General features: G+C 34.9%; 2 protein-coding genes and 1 long non-coding RNA gene across 3 annotated transcripts in view; 1 reads left to right on the top strand and 2 right to left on the bottom strand.

Annotated features, from left to right (window-relative positions):
- LOC123667676 overlaps positions 1-23,665 on the top strand; it is a 74,007-nt gene continuing 50,342 nt past the window's right edge. Inside the window, exon 1 of the mRNA XM_045601518.1 lies at positions 1-83. Within this exon, the coding sequence (XP_045457474.1) occupies positions 26-83 (58 nt within the window). The 5' untranslated portion in view covers positions 1-25. The remainder of the gene's footprint in view (positions 84-23,665) is intronic.
- On the bottom strand, positions 607-16,972 carry LOC123667679. Its single transcript, XR_006745475.1, has 2 exons — positions 16,905-16,972; positions 607-638 (listed from the first exon to the last, which is right to left on the bottom strand). It is a non-coding gene; the product is annotated as an uncharacterized LOC123667679 (long non-coding RNA).
- On the bottom strand, positions 22,636-23,117 carry LOC123667677. The gene has a single exon (XM_045601519.1). The coding sequence runs from the start codon at positions 23,063-23,065 to the stop codon at positions 22,664-22,666; it is 402 nt and encodes a 133-aa protein (XP_045457475.1). The 5' UTR covers positions 23,066-23,117; the 3' UTR covers positions 22,636-22,663.

Consider the following 23,665-nt stretch of genomic DNA (forward strand, 5'->3'; position numbering starts at 1 on the left):
TTGTGTCGAGTGATTTGAATTCAAAATGGCGTTCCGTAAACTAGTGTTGTGCCTCGGCTTCGTTCACATGGTGGCGGCGAAAGGTGAGTTGTATTAAATATTAACGAAAGCTTTGAAATAAAAGGGTAATGTTTAAATTTATGTACAGTTTCATTTACTTGTTGACAACATACGATACAAATGAAAACGTAACACAAATTAAATATACTACATACCTTTGTTTTAACTGAGGTAGGGCACAGCAGAAGTACCTCAACCTTACAGAGGATCACAGCTAAATGCTTTCAAGCAGTGTTGTGTTCCTGTGGTGAGTAAGGTGACCAGAGCTTCTCGGTGGAACTAGAGATGGGGTCGGCAACACGCTTGCGATGCTTCTGGTGTTGCAGGCGTCTATAAGCTACGGTAATCTCTTACCATCAGGTGAGCCGTACGCTTGTTTGCCGATCTGGTTACATTAAACACATGGAACAAAACATACACACTCACGCACAAGTGCACTTAGACTTATGAAGAATAATTATAATATTTTCATTGTGTTATAAATTATTTTACCTAATGACGTTTCAAAGGTGTTTTAAAGCCTAGTTGAATAAAGGTTTCTTTATACAACTAGGTCGGCAAACAAGCGTACGGCTCACCTGATGGTAAGCGAATACCGTAGACTGTAAACGCCTGGAACACCAGAAGCCGAGCGCGTGGCCGACCCTATCCACAATCCCTCTAAAAGCTTTTGATACAAACACAAAAAATAATACAATTTATGTAATAAATATTGCAGCAAAAACAATGAACAGTTTAACAGTGCACCGTGTTTCTAAAGTAATAATACTAAAGTATCAAAGACATTATAAACAAAATATGCCATTAACGTGATAATAATAAATTTCTAAAACTTCGTTATATGGGGAAGTAGCGAGTCATTTCCCAAACGAGTGTCTACCACTACTCACTGGAAGAGTCGACCAAACTTTACTGGACGAGATTAAGAAGGGATTAAGAGTCTGTTTGTAATTTGAAAATAACCGATTTTTACTAAATGCATATGGATGTAGAAAACATACGGTACATATTACATCAAAATAACATTTTTTACATTTTTTGTGTCTGTCAATCTGTCTGTCTGTTTCTTCCGGCTAATCTCTGAAACGGCTGGGCTGATTTTGACGGGACTTTCACTGGCAGATAGCTGATATAATGAAATTTATTTATTTTATAATTCTGAGAATTGAACAAAAACTTTTTTTGTTAAATTTCGAGCGGGCGAAGTCGCGGACACAGCTAGTGATGTGTATATTTCTTTTTTCGTTTTAAATTCAGTCCAGTTTTTGTATTCCTTTTAATAAATACAAAGTCAGTCTTCATAATCCGCTGAGCCTACAGGTTATTTAAATGACGGTTTGTCTCTGACAGCGCTCCGCGGCGATTAGGAGGGATCAACGTCGGTATTGTGTGAAGCTAATTAAGTTCTAGTAAGCAAGAATTTTATATGTATATATATATATATATATTATTAATAATATAATTAATTGTTGTTAAGAAAATAGTGACTCATTGATGTTACTTAGCCTAGCCACGCATTTTGAAAAAAATAATAATTGATATTTAGTGCTTACTAGCTGACCGAACAGATAATGCGTGTCTGGTGAACTGCCAAACGTTGTGCTGTTACTGCTGCTGCTGCTATTCATATTTCAAGTTGTGTTGCTGTTTTCAAGCAGTGTTGTGTTCCTGTGGTGAGTAAGGTGACCAGAGCTCCTGGTTGGCATTGAGGGTAACGTCGGCAACGCGCTTGCGATGCTTCTGGTATTCCAGGCGTCAAGCTACGTTAATCACTTACCATCAGGTGAGCCGTACACTTGTTTGCCGACCTAGTTGTATAAAAAAAAGAAAAAAAATATCTTTTCTAGCCTAGATGAAATAGTTTTTTTTGTATTTTAAGTCCGAATAATATACACAATATTAAGGATAAAAAAAAGAGGTGTGGCTACGGCACTAAAGAATTTAGCCACCCCCTCTCTTCCCGTGGGTGTCGTAAGAGGCGACTAAGGGATAACAAGGTTCCACAACCACCTTGGAACTTAAGAAGCCGAGCGATGGCGGGATAACCATCCAACTGCTGGTTTTGAAATACACAGGCCGAAGACGGGCAGCAGCGTCTTCGGTGCGACAAAGCCAGTACTGCGGTCACCAACCCGCCTGCCCAGCGTGGTGACTATGGGCAAAACACATGAGTTCACGTTTTTTTTGGCGTAAACTTGTGGAGGCCTATGTCCAGCAGTGGACTGTATAGGCTGTAATGATAAGGATAAAAATAATTTGTGGTGTCATGGGTCACCAGGTAGGAACGAAGTTCCTTCGGATAGTATAGAAGCAACACAATTTGAAAAAAAGTGTTGAATTATATATATATTTTATAGTTTTTGATTTTTTTTTTAATTTTTTGATTGGTTTTTATTAAGTACATAAAAGTATTTAGGAAATTTAGTATTTTAGAAAATAGCAAATACCGTAAAATAAAAAAAATCAAACAAAATAATAATAATAATAATAATTCAAACTATTAAGTGAAATAAAAAACATGTGTCTTTATTTATTTTTGTCGACAGTAGTAATTACATAAATAATTTTAAAAAAAGTTTACTAGTAATATATTAGTTTTACAAACGTCATATTATACAGTCGTGTGACTGATATTACGTCACTTCTGTTATATATTTTTTTTACGGTTTTAGTCTCACATTCTTCTCAGTTCGGTCGCTCAGCCAAATGTCAAGCCTGCCGTAAGAAGCTTCGTTCCAATATTTGAATTCTGGAGAGGAAATCGGGGTCATTGAAACCTTCGCAAAAATAACTATAAAGTAATATAATTCTATATCAGACGGTTTGAATCCTTCCTTTTGTCAAACAGAAGTAACACGCAGTCGCTAATTAATTGTATTCAGCATATCACGCGAGCGAGGCCATTCAACACCAGCCACCAATAAATTTAGTTCTTGTATTTTGCTTTACATTCTGCTTGCGATTCTTTCTTCTTTACGTTTAAGTTAATTATGGTTTAAAACAACTGAGCTTCAAAAGGTAATTTTTTAATTTAATTGTAAATTTTAATCAACGTTTTAAAAAAATATTATTGTTATTTATGAGATAATAGTTTACAAGCTTTCATTATTCAAATGATAAAAACCGAGATATATTACTATGTTTTTTATTTTCATTTTAAGGAAATCGATATTTCGACCGTATCCACGAATGTCTTGTCCAAGAGACAGTCTATCAGACTAAAATAATGTCAGTAAAGAAAATAACAATGTTAATTTTAAATCTAATATAAACTTTTATATTCACTAGCTTTATGATTCACAAGCTATAGGGTAGGTAGGTGTATATGATAACAACCGGGACCGACGACTTAACGTGCTCTCCGAGACACGGTGGGGAGACCCATAAGGAATGCACAAACACCTAAACCAAACATCAGCATGGCCAATGCAAAAGTTTGTCATGTGCGGGGATCGAACCCGCAACCGCTAGTGCAATAGCGACAAACCAGTACTGTAACCGTTGCGCCAACGCGTCATCTTTATTTCAGAACTAGTTAATAATTAAATTTAATAAATCATGAAATAAAAAACAAAAAAATCTTAAAAGAACTCGCTTTGTGAGCACGGCCATATTAATATGAAATTCAGTCCACTACTTTATTCTTTGTTGGACTGGAACGGGGCATAAACTTTTTTACCTAAGTATTTTTAAGGTCTAATTAAAGAATATAAATGTTATCGTTTGGTATTTTAATTATAAAGCAGTTAAGATGAGCTTACAATGTATTTTTTAATTATATCCCTCGAGGGTATTAGTCAAAATTAATGATATTTTTATAACTCGGATTATTACAAATGTCTAGAATCTTCTGGGAAAGGTCATTAAATAAATATTAATTTTATTACAGCCTACTAAATTAATATGTGTAATTAAATGGAATGAAAATATTTATATCGCCATAAGGTGAATAACTGAATACACGCATTTAACGCACGTCGAAAAAACATTACAATTACAAAAAAAAAGTGAAGGTAGCAAACACATTAGGTACATTACAAACTTAGGTATTCTTCCCATTGTTATCCAGTAACCTTAACTTTGTCACAATTTAATTAACTAAATCCTAATGTCGCGGTAGACATTACAAATTCCCGATTAAAATGTATAATACTATTTCAATAGCAAGTTTACGCCTCAAATGTACGAAACCAATGTAATAAAGATCACAGAAAATCTAAATTTCTATAAAACCTTCTTATTCTGTTTATTATTATATTAATTTTTATTTTATTATCATACTAGCTGTGTCCCGCGGCTTCAAACGCGTTAATTTAAAGGAAAACATACTAAAATACTATACATATAGCCTATCTATAGCCTTTCTCGACGACGCGCTGGCGCAACAATACTGGTTTGTGGCTGTTGCGTTGGCGGTTGCGTGTTCGTTCCCCGCACATGACAAACATTTGTATTGGCCATACAGATGTTTGCCGTGGTCTGAGAGTTTGTCTTTGTGGGTCCTCCACCGTGCCTCGGAGGTCACGTTAAGCCGTCGGTACCGGTTGTTATACACCTGATAGCGGCGTGGTGAATTAAGCTCTGGTCTTTCTCCTACATGGGGAAAGAGGCCCAGCAGTGGGATATTACAGGCTGAAACGAAGCCTTCCTCGGTAAATGGACTATCCAACACAAAAAGAATTTTACAATTCAAACCCGTAGTTAATGATTAGCGCGTTTAAACACACGAACAACACTTTTTCAGCTTTATAATATATACTATCTATTTATATATTATTGTATTATTAGATTGTAGGATCTACTTTGTTTTTAATTTTCTGTTTTGCCTTTTGATAACCCTACTCTTTTTATTTTAAAATCTCCTCTACCCCAAGGTTATCTGGAAGAAATCGCTTACCTAGCGATAAGACCGCCTTTGTGCCTAATATTGTTTTGAAAATTTTATTTTTAAAGATGTATGTCATGTAATATGCACAATAAAGTATATTTTTTCTTCTTCTTCTTCTTCTTCTTCTAGCCGATCTGTGCCCACATCGTTGGGCCTTAATTATTTTTGTGATGCAAATATATGTATAGTAAAGTGGTCATCTCCCTCGCATTTCTCCGACTCGATTTACATATATTATTATATTATTTTTCACTGAATTTTCTATTCATCATCATCATCATCACTTCAGCCTATGGCAGTGCACTGTTGGACATAGGCCTCCCCAAGTTCGCGCCAGACATCCCGGTTTTCCGCAATCCCTATCCAGCCTACACCGGCAATCTTACGTAGATCGTCGATCCAACGGACCGGAGGACGTCCCACACTGCGTTTGCCAAAACGCGGTCTCCTCTCCAGGACCCATCTAATCCAACGGCCATCGGTCCTGCGACACAGATGGCCAGCCCACTGCCACTTCAACTTGATAATTCTGTGGGCTATGTCGGTGAATGAATTTTTTGTTCAATAACAATAAAATAGCCTATAGCTTTCCGTTAGGGACAGAATTTTCATGATCGAATCAGAACTTGCGAAGATCTACAAACAAAGTTAGAAATTTTACCTTTTTTATAATATTAGTATAGGCTGTAGATTAATTGTTGTAATTGAAAACCAGAATAAAATATAATGACAAAAAAGCAAATGTACTTGGCATAACGAGTTGTCAAATAAATTAAAAGTTTTATAGTTCGATATATATAAAGCCTGTGGCGTTGCATAAAATTTTTATTAAACATCGTGCCCTGTATGTATCGTGGCAGTCAAGCGTAGCACCGATGATATTTCAATCATAAAACGTGTCAAATGTCAGTTATAAACGATTTATAAATTAAGCGTATTTATCGAGAATATCCCTGAGGGCTCTTTTTTACGGTGTAAGGGTACGCCCTGCCATACGTAACAGATATTATTGGAATTGAAGAGATTCCAGTTATCTGATACGGATAATGTATCTTGTAAATCAATCAAAATCAAAATCAAAAACAACTTTATTCAAATAGCATGAGCACTTTCGAATCGTCATTTTACAAATTAAAACTTTAAAAGTGATTATTATTTACTTAGCTCTGACCCTTCTCCTACATGGGGGAAGAGGCCTATGCCCAGCAATGGGATATACAGGTTGAAGCAAAGCCTTTCTCGGTATAATTGCGTTTCCTCGCAAACGTAAAAACAAACCAATCGACCAGTAATACAACGTAGGTAGACGAAAACTCAAAAATAAATCAAAAAGTAATCGACATAGATCAATATTATATTATCTGTGTATCCACATATCTCTCTTGCTCCGTTCGCCTCACCCGATCACACTTTTCGTAACGCTCTCGTCAAGCATTCACCAGTTTTTTGAAATTCTCGGTAAGTTCTTTTCCAAATTTAAAGTCGTTATTCAAAAACTTTAACAAAATTCACAGTATGAAATAATCAGGACAAACTCGAGACAGCCAATCGTGTGCCGAGATCACCACATGCCACCTTCCCACAATATTTGAAACTATATGTAATGACAGGGCGGGATATAGAGATAGCCTGATCAAGCCTAAATCATTTCCACGCCTTTGCATCGTTAAGGTATTCATCGATATCGTAATAAGCTTAAATTTAAATGGAAGTAAAATAATTGTGTTTGCTCGCAAACGAAAGAAAAAACCAACTGGAATTACATCGACAAGTAATACAACGTAGGTCGACGAAAAAATTGTCAAGTAGATACGCATTATTAGATATAATTCAAAAAGTAGTTGTTGGATCTCAAATAAATTTAAATGGGACCAAATGACACACACCACCTTTCAATTATTATTTTTTTGTCGAATTCAGTCCACCCAGTCAAAAGTTCTGATGTAACAAACATAAAAAAAAAAAAACGAAATACAGTCGAATTGAGAACCTCCTCCTTTTTTGGAAGTCGGTTAAAAATAGAATTACCTAAAACAACACACCCAGTAAAAAGTCATGAAGTAACACAGAAAAAATACAGTCGAATAGAGAACGTCCTCCTTATTTGAAGCCGGCTAAAACTATTGAATATAACTCTATAACTACTTATTTGAATTAATCGTCCATACATTGTTTCTGATTCCCAAACATAAAGTTTAAAACACTAGTTAATATTAATTAAAAAAACAATTAACAAAAAAGTTTCGTACCAAAAAGTTTTTAATAGAGATTGGAACATGATATGATTCATTCGTCCCACGCGAGGGAACGACCTTATGCCTTAAAAGGAATAACCTTTAGACACATACGCCATTCAAAAATCAACTTTACGTTCATAAAATTAAGATCGATAATTCTTTAAAACATATGACTAATCTAAATTTAAATGTGCTTATATTTGGTTCTTATTGCAAGGTAATAAGATTGGTTTTAAGATATATTTTTAAGACGCCTACGTTTGAGAAAAAAATATCAATGCTTCTGTTGTAATCGTAATACTTATAAAGAATGTATCTTTATGTGTCCCCAGTACTTTAAGGTTAAAGAGAATAGAAAACTGACTCATTTGAACCCATTAAACTGTTATAATTCAGCCTGTAACATCCTAGGCATAGGCTTTCTTCTTGTAGCAGAAGGATTGGAACTTAATCCACCACGCTGATCCAATGTGAGTTAGAGGATATATTCCCTACTATGAGTAACGATCGCTATCAGGTGTACATGATAACAACCGGGATCGACAGCTTAACGTGCTATTCGAGACGCGGTGGGGAGACCCACAAGGACTACTCAAACATCTAGACCACGGCAAACATCTGTAGGGCCAATACAAATGTTTGTCATGTGCGGGGATCGAATCCGCTAACGTCAGCGCAACAACTACAAAACAGTGCTGTGACCGTTGCGCCAACCCGTCGTCAAACTAATCGTATCTTAATTAAATTTATATAGAATCCTATGTACCAGCTTTCGCCTAAAAAAGAATCATCGAAGGTAACATCCACAAAAAATACAGTCGAATTGGGATCCTCCTCCGTTTTTAACCGACTTCCAAAAAAGGAGGAGGTTCTCAATTCGACTGTATTTTTTTATGTATGTTACTTCAGAACCTATTAGACTAGGTGAACCGATTTCGACAAAAAAAAATTTAATCGAAAGGTGGTGTGTGTCATTTGGTCCCATTTAAATTTATTTGAGATCTAACGACCACTTTTTGAGTTATTTTTAATAATGCGTTTTTACTTGACTATTTTTTCGTCGACTTACGTTGTATTACTTGTTTAAAATCAGTTCAATAACGAATATAATACACATGATAAGTTAAAATCTAATCAAAGAGGCACTAAAAACATAACCCCTCTTCTTCAAAGTCGGTAATCGGTTATAAAATTAAAAACACAATAATGGCCAGCTTGGAACACTGAATCAGTATCAGCGACACGTATTTGTAGCATCGCTAAAAACTATAGTCATTGACCCGAGGAAGCCGTTAGCTGGGAATCTGCAAAAAATATTATATCTAATTGTACCGGAGTGGGCGGAGGTCATTACACTACCGCCGGTAGCTCTGGCTTTTGTTATCAAGGGGTAGAATTACATACGGGACTACTCACTAAATAAAGTATTGTATTGTCTACGAAATATGTCACGTCATCGACACTAGAACAATTTAAACTACTGCAAATATTAAACGGTTAGACGTACGTTTTATAACATTTTTAACCGACATCAAAATAGGAGGAGGTTTTTTAATTCGACCGTATATATATATATATATATATATATATATAATGTGGTATAACGATAATAAAATTTTATGCTTGTCATGGTCTTAATTGAACACTAATTGTTATAAATATAATTGTGTTTGCTAGGAATCGAAAAAAACCGACTTCAATTACATCGACAAGTAATACAACGTAAGTAGATACAAAAAATTGACAGATGTTAGCCGTGGTCTGGGTGTTTGTGCATTCCTTGTAGGTCTCCCCCGTTAAGCCTTTGGTCCCGGTTGTTATCATGTACACCTGATAGCGATCGTTACTCATAGTAGGGAATATATCCGCCAACCCGCATTGGAGCAGCGTGGTGGATTAAGCTCTGATCCTTCTGCTACATGGGGAAAGAGGTCTATGCCCAGAAGTGGGATATTACAGGCTGAAGCGCGTAGAAATGCTATGTAGTGTGTGGTTTAACTAAATGCCTCTTGCTTGTATTCATCTGTATATAATGCCCCTAATGAAGTTTCAATGTGTTACCCATACAGATATGTACTAGACTATGATTTGTGACTTATTAAATGCCTACCGTTCCTTGTATGGAGGACTTCCAACCCACACGTATGGAACATTAAAAGCTCAGTACACTTATAGGTGATTCACATGTAATAATAATAATAACTAGCTGTGCCCGCGACTTCGTTCGCGTGGAATTAAAAAAAAAAAACATTGTTCAGTTCGCGGAGATTCAAAATTAATAAATATCCAAAATAAAAGTAACCTAATTTACTCCTTGTTAAATCAGATATCTGCCGATAGCTATTCTGGCTATCTGCCGATAGACTTCAAAATTATAAAATATTTATTTAATCATTCCTGATTAACTAAATCAAAATACGAATTACTTTGTACTAAGTAAATTTATTTTTCACTTTTTAGTTTCCTTTTTGAAGTCGGTTTTTTTTGTTAAAAATTATTTTTTTTTTTTAATATTACAAACAGACAATCAAATTTTATTTATGTGTTTAGATAATAAATACTCTTTATTTAAAAACAATAAACGTTACAAAAAAAGTGATACATACAAAGAAAGATGTACAAAGGCGGTCTTATCGCTAAGAGCGATTTCTTCCAGACAACCTTAGGGTATAGGACAGGGCGTAAACAATGAAAAGCGGTAGGGAAGTATACAAAAAGTTGATAAAGAATTGACACGTAGCTTACAAGCTATATGATATAAAAAAGTAAATACCTATACTACATCTAATATATAAAACTCTCGTGTCTCGGTGTTTGTAGGTAAACTCCTCCGAAACGGCTTGACCGATTCTCATGAAATTTTATGTTCATATTGGGTAACAATTTAAACTACTGCAAATATTAAACGGTTAAACGTACGTTTTATAACATTTTTAACCGACATCAAAATAGGAGGAGGTTTTTCAATTCGACCGTATTGACCGTATTGACCGCTTGACCGATTCTCATGAAATTTTATGTTCATATTGGGTAGGTCTGAGAATCGAACAACATCTATTTTTCATCCCCCTAAATGTTAAGGGTAAACCACCCCTAAGTTTTTTTTTTTTTTTTAATTTTTAGATAAATTATTTATTCTTTATTTTATTATGATTTGGCGTTGAAAAATACATACAACCCTAAATTTTCACCCTTCTACCACCAACCCCTATTTTTAAATAGCGTTTAGCGGCAAGACAACGTTTGCCGCTAACGGCTAAACGCCCCGAAGAAGATTCTATAGAGAAGCCGTCTTAAAATGACGTCAGCAATATGACGTCACTATCTTCAATATAATAATGTTCGTGCTATACGTCGTGATAATTCGTTTCATAATAAAACTATATTCGATAAAAAGCAATAACTTTAATTTTACAACACTTATCAATAACTTAAGCGTTACACTCGATAACAATATTTCAATGAATACAAATTTAAATATTAATACTCAAACACTAGTAATGTTAATAGTCAGACGGCTCGAATAAGAATAATAATGAAAGTAGCGCGACCGTCATAGAGACACCGCACCAAACATAAAAGCATCTTTCCTTTTTTATTAAAATCAATTAATAATAATAATTAATAAACGCTTCACTCTCAACGGATGCCCCAGTAGGATTTTCTCCTGTGCTGGGGGTCCGGAAACATACAATACACAAGCACACAACGCCCAGACCACGACTAACGTCTATATGGTCGATATAAATGTCTGTCGTGAGCGTGAATCGAACCAGCGACCGCCAGCGTAACAGCCAGTCCTATGACCGCTGCGCCAACGCGTTGTCAAGCGAACGATATTTGAAACATTTCGTCTCATATTTCACCTATTTTTGTGCATCACGAAAATATGTGTTATGTGGTGTAACAAACAGCACACGAATTGTAAAATGTAACATCGCCTTTATACAATTTATGAAATAAAGTAGAAGGCGTAGTAACGTGTTTTTGACATCGGAAAGTGTCTCGCGCCGACTTATACATGTAATTGTGTCTATACTAATATCAAAGAGGAAAGATTTGATTGTTTGTTTGCAGTGAATAGGCTCCGAAACTACTGAACCGATTTGAAAAATTCTTTCACTGTTGGGAAGCTACACTATCCGCGGGTGACATGAACTATACGATATTTTCAAAAAAATAATTGTGTTTGCTCACAAATGAAAAAAAACCGACTTCAATTTCATCGACGAGTAATACAACGTAGATCGACGAAAAAATAGTCAAAATTGGTACACCCAGTAAAAAGATATTGCAGATTTTTGAGAGTTTCCCTCGATTTCTCTAGAATACCATCGTCAGATCCTGGTTTCCTTATCATGGTACTAAACTAAGGATATCCCCTTTCCAACAAAAAAAGAATTATCAAAATCGGTACATCCAGTAGAAAGTTATGCGGTATAATACAACGTAGGTCGACGAAAAAAGCGTCAAGTAAAAACGCATTATTAGATATAACTCGAAAAGTAGTTGTTAGATCTCAAATAAATTTAAATGGGACCAATTGACACACACCACCTTTCGATTAAAAAAAATTGCCGAAATCGGTCCACCCGGTCAAAAGTTCTGAGGTAACATACATTAAAACAAAATACAATAGAATTGAGAGCCTCCTCCTTTTTTGGAAGTCGGTTAAAAAAAGGAAAAATTATTTTGAATTTTTTGTTAAATAGCCTCCCTCTTCCCGTGGGTGTCGTAAGAGGCGACTAAGGGATAATACACTACCACTATCAAACTGGAACGTATAAAGCCGACCGATGGCGGGATAACCATCCAACTGCTGGCTTTGAAATACATAGTCCGAGAACGGGCAGCAGCGTCTTCGGTGCGACAAATCCAGCCCTGCGGTCACCAACCCGCCTGCCCAGCGTGGTGACTATGAGCAAAACACATGAGTTCACGCCATTTTTGGCTCGAACTTGTGGAGGCCTATGTGCAGTAGTGGACTGCGATAAGCTGAAGTGATTTAACAAAAGAGGAAGACTTCAATTAATATCGACAAGCCCAGTACAACATTAAGTATAACTCACTACCGTCAAATCTCGCTATAATTTAAACGGGAGTACACGAAAAGAACCAGCGTTCGTAATGATGAAAATAACAATTCAAATCGGTATAACCAGTAAAAAGTTATGCGGTAACACGCCCTCCTTTTTTGATATGAATGAAAATGAAAAGCAGAATGTACGCGCAAAATATCTGGACGAAAACATTCAATTGAATTTTTTTTTTATTTCGTTCATTATTGATAAAACAAGATTTATATATGATTGTGTTTGCTCGCAAACGAAAAAAACCCGACTTCAATTACATCGACAAAAACAACGTAAGTAGACGAAAAAAATTGACAAACGCACTAGTCGTCACTACGATTTTCGAGGGTTTCCCCTCGATTTCTCTGGGATAACATCGTCATATCCTGGTTTCCTTATCATGGTACCACACTTAGGATATCTCCTTTCCAAAAAAAAAAAAAAAAAAAAAAAAAAATAAGAAAAAGTTATCCCCGAACATACATAAAATATAATATATGGTGGAATTGAGTAATCTGCTCCTTTTTTGAAGTCGGTAAAAAAATCCAACTTCAATGACATCAACAAATAATACAACGTAGGTAGACGAAAAAATAGTCAGTTAAATACGCATTATCAGAGATTACTCTAAAAGTAGTCATCAGATTTCGATAAAATATAAATAAAATCACCGATTAAGCAGCTTTCGATTAAAATAAGAATCATCAATATCGGTACACCCAGTGAAAAGTTATGCGGTATAATATAACGTAGGTCGCCGAAAGAGTAGTCAAATAAATACACATTATTAGATTTAGCTCAAAAGTACTTGTTAGATGTAAACAATTAAATTTAAATGGGATCACATTATACGCCATCTTTCAATTTAAAAAAAAAAATCATCGAAATCGGTCCACCCAGTCAAAAGTTCTGCGGTAACATACATAAAAAATAGAATCGAATTGAGAACCTCCTCCTTATTTGGAAGGCGGTTAAAATGTAGATTACACTACAGAATACAACACTAGCTAACGAGTATCGATATCGACTAGGAATATAAAATCGGTATTAACAATTCAAGTCGATGTATCGATATATCAAGGTAGTGCCTAGCTAACACCGCCCGGTGTGGACAGGTAGCATGGCCTGCGCGTTAATACAAACTGCTTTGTAATGTTAGAGAAAGACGGAATGATATCTTCGTTTCAATACCAGGCTAGTTAATTCTTTCGTGAGCATTAAATAAATATTTACGGTCAGACGTTTTGCACGTTACGCTTCAATTTGTAAATGAATCGAAAGTTAAATCAGATGGTGGAAAAAGAGGGTAGGGGAGAGGTTATTTTTAAGGATAAGTTTTAGTACATACAGAAGCTTAGTCCAATTTTATGCAGTCATTCGGAAGTTACGCGCGTGCATACATTTCGGCGATCCATTTTTATTTATACAAATTAATTGAAACAAAGTTACATATTTCGTAGATCGCATAACGTCTAGACAAGCATACGAGTACAAGACAACGGATACCGGTTGGCGGGAAAACGCAAAATTGACACAAGTTTAAAAATAGAACTCGTAGCGATGTTTTACCTTTTTTTTTTAAGTTAATATTTCTTCACGAAGCTGCCAGTGTTTTTATTAGTTTATTTTGAAAAAGACCGTTTCTAAGATATTTAATTTCCATGGTGTAACCTTGTAACTTTGTAAAATTGTATTTGTGGTCTTGTTTTTTCTTCTCTTTATAATGTAAGCACTTTCCAGCTTTCGAATAAAATAATTGTGTTTGCTCGCAAACGAAAAAAAAAACCGACTTCAATTACATCGACAAGTAATAAATACAACGTAGATCAACGAAAAAATAGTCATGCAACTACGCGTTATCAAAGATTACTCAAAAAGTAGTTATCAGATCTCGATAAAATTTATATTTGACCACATGATAAACATCAGCTTTCGATTAAATTAAAAATTATCAAAATCGATACTCCCAGTAAAAAGTTATAACGGATTTTCGAGAGATTCCCTCGATTTCTCTGGGATTCCATCGTCAGATCCTTGTTTCCTTATCACGGTACTAAACTAGGGATATCCCCTTTCCAACAAAAAAAGAATTATCAAAATCGGTACATCCAGTAGAAAGTTATGCAGTATAATACAACGTAGGTCGACGAAAAAAGCGTCAAGTAAAAACGCATTATTAGATATAACTCGAAAAGTAGTTGTTAGATCTCAAATAAATTTAAATGGGACCAATTGGCACACACCACCTTTCGATTAAAACAAAATTTGTCGAAATCGGTCTACCCGGTCAAAAGTTCTGATGTAACATACATAAAAAAAAAAAAAAAAAAATACAGTCGAATTGAGAACCTCCTCCTTTTTTGGAAGTCGGTTAAAAATCATCAAAATCGGTACTCTTAGTAAAAAGTTATGAGGTAACCAAAACATATACATACAACAAAATACAGTCGAATTGCCTTGTCCTGCTCTTTTCTAACCGACTTCAAAAAAGGAGGAAGTTACTCAATTCGACCGTATATATTTTTTATTTTTTTATGTATGTTCGGGGATAACTTCGTAAGATATTCTAAGTGTGGTACCATGATACGGAAACCAGGATCTGATGATAGAATCCCAGAGAAATCGAGACGAATGTTCGGAAATCGTAGTGGCGACTAGTGCGTTTGTAAATTGTTTTCGTCTACTTACGTTATATTACATGTCGATGTAATAGACGTCGATTTTTTTCGTTTGCTATCAAACACAATTATTGGTTAAAAATAAAACAAAAAAAACAAATTTTTCGAAGTCATCAAATCATGTAAATATAATAACAATAATACAAATGAATAAGTCAAACCGCATAAAACACGCCTCAACGAGTCATGTGTGTGTTCACGTTTCTCGGTACCCATTATTTATTGAGTCCACTCAACTGCTTACCATTAAACAATACATATACATACATAAACTGTTATTCTTACTAATTAATGCCCGCGGCGTCGCGTGCTTGGCTATATTTTATTTTATTTCTACTTTCAGTTGAACGCAGTAAAATCAGCAAATAACGGTATAATATTCAAAATGGTATTAAAATAATGTTTACATGTTTATGAAGATTATAGGCTTTAATACATATATGTATGATCTATAGAGGATTAATAGTAACTATTAAACAGTGTACGCGAGTATGTGTAACGATCGTTATCAGGTGTACATTATAACAACCGGGACCGACGACCCTATGAGGCACGGTGGGGAGACCCACAAGGACCGCACAAACACCCAGACCGTGGTCTCAAACATCTGTATGGCCAATACAAATGTTTGTCATGTGCGGGGATCGAACCCGCAACCACAAGCGTCGTCAAAATAATTAAACAATGTGCGTCCATCTAATTAAAATAACAATACTCCGATTTATAACAGTAGGTACCTACATAATAGAATATTATATATTTAATTTATATTTTATATTTATATTTTATATACTTTTAAGCTATTTTGTATTAGTCATACCACATCACTCATCTTTTTTAACTATTTTATGGAGAAAACAATACATATACGCATTATAAATTATCGTGTAAATTACAGAAATGACAAAAAAAAATAAACAAAGATAAAATGATGACGGGAAAATGTAAAAAATGTCGCAAACACTCCATTTTTATTAATGTAACTTAAATTAAATAAATAAATACAGCATACACGCACGGTCGTCTGTTCCAATTTTAAGCAACTTAATGCTTGTGTTACAGGTAACAGCCGATTGTTACAACTAAATATTTTTTTGAGAAATAATAATAATTATTATTTATTTATTCACTCCTTCCAACAAAACAATTTACAGCACAGTAAGTATTCACATTTTAAAATAATCTTAATATATATAAATCTCGTGTCACAATGTTTGTCCTCAATGGACTCCTAAACTACTTAACCGATTTTAGTCAAATTTGCACACCGTGTGCAGTTTGATCCAACTTAAAAGATAGGCTATATTTTATTTTGATATATTATGTTATTATTATATTTCAGAAAAAAATAAGGTGATACGAAGTTCGCCAGGTCAGCTAGTACATATATAAATACTCCTATTAGACCCACTCACGCGGGGGCGGGGCCACTACAAACTGCGCCAACGAGCTAGTCTCTATATAAACTGCTATCATGACAAACGCATCGAAAAACCACTTTTATCATAAAAACTTTCCTCCGCGACTGTCCTTAACCGACTACAAAATGTTAATGTAAACTTAGCTTAAGATATTATACTACTTATTTTTTTAGTATACCTACCAGCATTTACTACCACGTATATTTACATAATAAGTAGAATATTAATACATTTATATAAAAATACAGTATAATCTTACTGATAAAACTGCACATAATTTTATCGTTGATCTTGTATTATAGTTTATGGCTACAGTATCAAACAGATAACCGCCAGATAACATCGACTCTCACGCTATCCTACAATTACGTAAACTTGCTGATGATATTTAATTGGTTAATATTCATAGACCAAGTTATTAAAAGAGTGCTCATTCTCTGTAAGTAAACACTGCTGGGTTAAGTGCATCTTAGGGTAGTGGACTACAAACGTAAATCGAAATATTAGTTTTTTATACAACTAGGTCGGCAAACAAGCGTACGGCTCACCTGATGGTAAGCGATTACCGTAGCTTATAGACGCCTGCAACACCAGAAGCATCGCAAGCGCATTGCCAGCCTTTCCTCCCTCCTCCCCAGGAGCCTAGTCCCCTCCCCAGGAGCTCGTCTACCTTACTCACCACAGGAACACAACACTGCTTGAAAGCAGTATTATTTAGCTGTGATCTTCAGTAAGATCGAGGTACTTCCCCAGTCGGGTTGCTCCAGATTTCGAACAGGCTGTTTCCTGCTGTACCCTAGCTCAGTTACTTTATTGAAATAGACTTCAAAATGTTTTCATTATCTATTGTAGGTAATATGAAGTTATAATTGATTTAGAATTTAGATTTCACTGAGGAGAAATTTTAAGGAACTCAAAAGTTTTTTACCCGTCAATACATAACTTAATCATTATTTATTAGTAGTACTAGTAGAGGCGATTAAGGGATAACACAGTTCCACTACCACCTTGGAACTTATAAAACCGACCGATGGCGGAATAACCATCTACTGCTGGCTTTGAAATACACAGGCCGAAGATGGGCAGCAGCGTCTTCGGTGCGACAAAGCCAGCCCTGCAGTCACCAACTCACCTGCCCAGCGTGGTGAGTATGGGCGAAGCACATGAGTTCACGCCATTTTTGGCATGAACTTGTAGAGGCCTATGTCCAGCAGTGGACTGCGAAAGGCTGTTGTGATGATGATGATGATGAGTACTAAAAACTAACATGTCAAAATTTTAACAAAACTGTAAATTTGGTCCTTTTTGTTCTAAACATTGGGCACTTATCACGCTGAAACTGCTGAAGAAAATTGAACTTGGCAGGATTTGAGTCCAAACAACGAGCTAAGAAGACACTGGGACACGTTTAACCTGAAATTTAGTAAAATTTCCTTAGAAGATACAATTGAAACGTGTTATAGCGAACGAAAATGCGCACAATTATAATAGACAGACAAAAAAATTGGTAATTCGTTTAATAAATCAAATAAAAAACAGAATAATAGTCACGTAAAGAAGAGGAACAGAAGCAGGTGTCCGCTATATATCGCTCAGTATATCTAATAGCATGTGAATATATACCCTCAACGGAATCCCACGCCTCATATCATCACATCTGTTATGATATCTTATAATTTGATACATGAATGAAATTGTACTTTCATTAAGATGGGATGATAAATATGATTAACTAGAGAAATATGAGACGGACCTAGCATATACATAAGTCAAAGATGAGCTTAAAATAGAAGAACCGAATAAGTCAGTATATTTCCGGACACCCGATACAGGAGTGAGCCCTTAGCTAATAGCCAATTTTTTTCATATATATAACTAGGTCAGCAAACAATTGTACGGCTCACCTGATGGTAAACGATTACCGTAGCTTATAGACGCCAGAAGCAACGACCTATCCCCAATCCCCCTTAAGAGCTCTGGTCACTTTACTCACCAACCGGAACACAATACTGCTTGAGATCTGATTATTTAGCTGTGGTCTTTTGTAAGGTCGAGGTACTACCCCAATCGGGGTGCTCCATACTTTGAGCAGGAAATTTCCTGCTGTGCCCTACCAATTAATTAGCTTAATAGTTGTAACAGCCCAGCTGCAGAAGTAGCTCAATATTACGGAAGATCTCAATATTACAAAAGATCTCAGTAAAATAATCCTGCTTTCAAGCAGTGTTGTGTTCCTAGTATTATATTAGCCAGAACACCTAGGGAGAGTTTGGAGTAAGGTTCAACTATCTTAAAATGTTTCTGGTGTTGCATGCGTCCATAGGCTACCACTTCACTACCGCTTGACTATCACTTAAAGGTAATCGCTTGCCATCATGCGGTTTGTACACTTATTTTCCTCCTTCTTCCGACCTGTTGGACCGACGATCTACGTAAGATTTCCGGTGTAGGCTGGATGAGGATTGCGGAAAACCGGGATGTCTGGCGCGAACTTGGGGAGGCCTACATCCAGCAGTGGACTGCAACAGGCTGAACCAACTGACTAACCATAGGCTACGGTAACCGCTAACCATCGGGAGAATTTTATGCGTGTGTGCCACTTAAATTATGTAAAAAAGCATATAGTTACTATTAGTCGACGATCTCGACAGTAAAGAATGACTCTAATCTGTCAGTAATCTAGCTTAACAAAAATACCCATTGTTCAAAACTCCCACAGTAATGGGGAAAACGCCATTTTCGTATCAACTGTAGTTGATACGGTTGACATCAAAATTATCTCACTTTTTGTTTGAAAGGTAACAGCTAATAGGCCTCGTAATGATGTTGCTTTGATATCTGAATGAGATGTAATAAAAGATGTTATGTTTCATTTGCGGTTTTTCTCATGGTCTCAACTTGTCTGACTTGAGATTTATGTTTATAATTGTGTTTGCTAGCAGACAAGAAAAAACGACTCTAATTACATCGACATATAATACAACGTAAGTAGTCGAAAAAAATTAACAAACGCACTAGTCGTTACTACGATTTTCGAAGGTTTCCCTCAATTTCTCTGGGATTCCATCATCAGATAATGGTTTTCTTATCGTGGTAACACCCTTGGAATATTTTCTTATCAACAAAAAAAAAAGAATCATCAAAATCGGTTCATAAACGACGAAGTTATCCGCGAACACAAATCAAAAAAATATATTATATATACGGTCGAATTGACAGACGTCTTCCTTTTTTAAAATCGTTTAAAAATGTTATAAAATGTCCGTTTAATATTTGCTTAATCTAAAAGTAGTTTAAATCTCTCTTGTGTCGATGACGTGACATATTTCGTAGACAATACAATCCTTTATTTAGTAGGTAGTCCCGTATGAGGTTCTTTTTCTAACAAAAAAAAAATCAAAATCAATAATATTATCTTCCACCAAATACGATTCATCTACAAAAAAAAAAGCAAGAAACTCAAATATAACATCGTCAAATGAACAAATATTGAATGTTTGTAATATTGTAAGTAAATGAACGGGAAACAGTTTTAATAGCAAGGCGAGCAAACCTCAGCGCGTACTCGCATGTGTTCGCAGAATAGGATCGTCACTGACAACGCCTGCGGTCACGAGTGACGACAGCAGAATAATATATCGAGGGGTGAAAGGCAGAACGGTTTAAGCGACATTTTGTGAACTTTACAGGAGAGCCATTTAAAGTTTAAAATTTCAGAAAAAAAATCATTAAAAAAAAAACTATTGTAGCTATTCTATGGGACAAATTTTTAAATAAAGAAAGTTAAAAATTTCTAACTTTTGGTGATATCAATAAATTAATTAGAGCTACAGATAAGAAAATAATGGTCGCTTAATACAAAAGCGGTTTTAAAAAGGTAAAGGCAAAACGGTTTAAGTGACAATCATATCGTTTCTTCGTAGCTGCCAAATAAGTTTAAGCGCATTATCTGAAACTTTTTAATGTAAAGCAAAAAGTTTTATGCGACATAGTATAGAAATATTAACTGCAAGCTATTTGAGTTATCTTACACCTGCGATAATTTTTACTGAAAGGAAAAATAGTTCAACTGACCCTTACTCTAAAATGTTAAATGTTTTATATCTCAATTTTTGTCATCAATATTTAAAATTGGTAGTTAAACCTAAGTTGATTAGGAGATTTGTGTCATTTTTATACACCTTAAGTGCTATTTGGGGTTTTTAAAAATAAATAAAATTCTCTTATTTACCCTGTTTTTATTGAGTTTTATCACAATAATTAAATCAGTCTTATAGGAACTATGAATAATTATCAAACAATAATCATTATCAAACAACCTCTATTAAATTAACAGAGTTCTAATAAAAATAAACTTAACTCACTTATTACACTTTAACTTATTAATAATATATTTAGATACTAACGTAACGTAACTTTTTGTTTTTCTTTGCTAATTATAACCTACCTAATATCTATATTTTGTTATTTTCTTTGGTTATTATGACTTACCTACAAATATAATAAACAAAAAAGTAACTATCTCTAGTATAACAGAAATAACAGTAACGCAAATGATAAAATATTAAAGTAACCTATTCATTATTATCTGAACTATCTTCAATGTCGGTGTCCACTAAGACGTCTTTGATATTGACACTTTCTAATTGTAAATATTCTTTATGGAATATTTTTGGTATGACTCCAGTATCACATAATTTCTTGAGATCGTTATATTTTGCTCTAGTGATGGGTAAACCTGATTTATATTTTTGGTTTATACTTTTTGGTCTAGCTTGTATAGTAATTGTCTCCTCTATTGCATCATCTTTCATACTACATTTTATTTTTAAGATATTTGGAGAAGATTTTTTAAATGTAGCTATTCTTATTTTGCTAATCTTGCCCGATAAGTTACCTTTAAAATATTTGTCTGATATAGCTTCATAATTAAGAAAATCGTCGTGAGTTAGCTGTTCTACTATGTATGCCTCTGGTTCTTTTCGAGCCAATTGGGCTACTGTAGCCCATTGGGAGGGCGCCCAGAGTATAGTATTTCTTACCGCCTGTTCTATGGTGGAATGAATGCTGTCTACGGTCATTTCAGTATGCCCAGGCAGAAGATAGTTTAACTGGATCGACTCTAGATTTTTGGCTTGAAGCAGTGCATTATGAACTGCCGCAAGCACAATTTTATTTTTATTTTGACCGGGGCATGAATCTGAGTACAAAATTAAATTTCTTATCGATTTTCTCTCATCGACATCTTGTATATATTTGTTTAAAATAGTAGCGACTTCGTTTGCTCCCCTTTTTGCTTCAGACTCGTTCCAGATGAAACAAAAACCTTTTCTGGTAATGCTCTCATAAAAACACAAATTATATACAGCAAATTTTCTTGCGTAAAATAGTAACATACTGTTACCATGAGGAGTAGTAAGTACTTTTTGTAGATCGAATGATGTACATAGGATGGAAGAATTATCTTTACCTATTTCTCTATGAAATTCTAAACGCTTCTTTGATGCATCTTTTTCTTCTAAATGGGATTTCAGTTCCACACACTCTTCAGGGTTTTGGCCTTCTAAACGTAAGCATATAGTACATTTGTCCTTTTTGGGTACGTGAAACCCGATGTTAAATTCCGTATTGAATATATTACGAAATAATTTTTCACTTACTACGTCCATACCTTTGTTAGTGCGGTCTTCTTTGTAAATGCGATATACGTTTTTTATATTCTTGAGTTCGGTTGGAAGGTATAGCTTTGTGGAATCTTTTCGACAGTAATGTGAGGCCACTGCAGGAAGGTTTTTTATGAAATTTTTTGCCGATTCCTTGATTTCATTTGTCGTTTTATTTACTGGAATATGTTTGCCTCTTGCATCGTCTTTTGAAATTCCTTCTGACAGATTTGACAAAGTATAGTATACGTATCTCTGCGTAATATCAAGAGTATTAAGGAGGAACTTGAGGCAGACCTGGCGGCGACCGTCTCCGTCATTTACGAAGTAGTTGAAAGTGTTGCTTCTGTAGCTAGAATCTTTCGATCTTTTTCGTTTTATGGCTTGTTTCGAAGACATAGCTACTAGCCATTCTTTTTTTCTTTGTTGTGATAATTTCCAATAATATTCAAAAATATTTCTTCTTTTTTCTGTCTCTATTTCTCCACATTTATATGGACAGTTTTTTCCTATGCAAGGATTTGGTTTTAATTCTTTTTCCTTCACAAGTGTACCATCTTTCTTGACATATTGCTCACCCTTCGATTTTGCTTCTTTTTTTTCTTTTCTTTTGTTAGTTCTTTTCTTTTTTAATCCTTCACTCCCTACTTTTCCATCTTCTGTATTTGATCTTTTCTGCTTTCTTTTCTTTTTTTCTGATTTGGGTCACTAGAAGTAGTTGAAGAACCGTCTGTATCCTTCCAAGACGTTGAATCCCATACAAAGTCTTCATCTTCGCTTAAAAAATCTACATAATTCTTCTTTAACTCAGTTTGTTTTCTTTTCTTTTTTTCTTTGTCTGAAGCTTTTCTTTCTGTTTCCATTTCTGTGTCCTTTTTCACATTGCCGTCTTCTAAAGATTGTCTTAAAATCTCCATGTCTTTGTCTGCATTATCGTCTTCTAACGATTTTTTTAGTTTTTCCATATCCTTTTCTCCAATTACTTCTGTAATTGTTGGGTGAAGACTATCATTACTGACTCTTCTTTTTTCTTGCCTTAGTGACATATTTTCTGTAAATTTTTCCTTTTCAAATTCTTCTGTTTCCTTATTAACCTAAAAAAAGTCAAAATAGTAATGTAAATTTCTTTTGTACAACTGTATTTACTAAATCTGTTCATCCCTAGTCTCTGTATTTCCCTAGCCCTACTTGTTATAAATGCGAAAGTTTGTATGTTCCCTTTTTCGCTTTATATAGCACAGAGGTAGACCATGGTATGAAGAAAGAGCATAGCTTTCATTGACACTTATGTAGCGTGAGTAAAACCGTGTGGCACAGTTAGTACACAGATAAAGAGACAGACATTAGGCCAACTTTAAAACAGTGCTCTTTGTGCAGTCAGGGGTTATAATTATAATGAACCATGTGTGAATCTATCTACAAATTAAGAAAACTGTAAAGAGTTAGGTGCTCTAGTTCTGGAAGAAATACATAAATGTTTAATACTTAACTACACAATAGGTACCCAATCTACTCACACACTATTGGTAAATGTACCTAGTTGATACATTAATAACTAAAAGTAACATAAAATCCTAATATATAAATCCTAATTGATATATGACATACCTCTATGTCAAAATTATTTACACAATTTTCTTTGTCTT

The sequence above is a fragment of the Melitaea cinxia genome, chromosome 29 (assembly GCF_905220565.1).
Source record: "Melitaea cinxia chromosome 29, ilMelCinx1.1, whole genome shotgun sequence".
NCBI lineage: Eukaryota > Metazoa > Arthropoda > Insecta > Lepidoptera > Nymphalidae > Melitaea > Melitaea cinxia.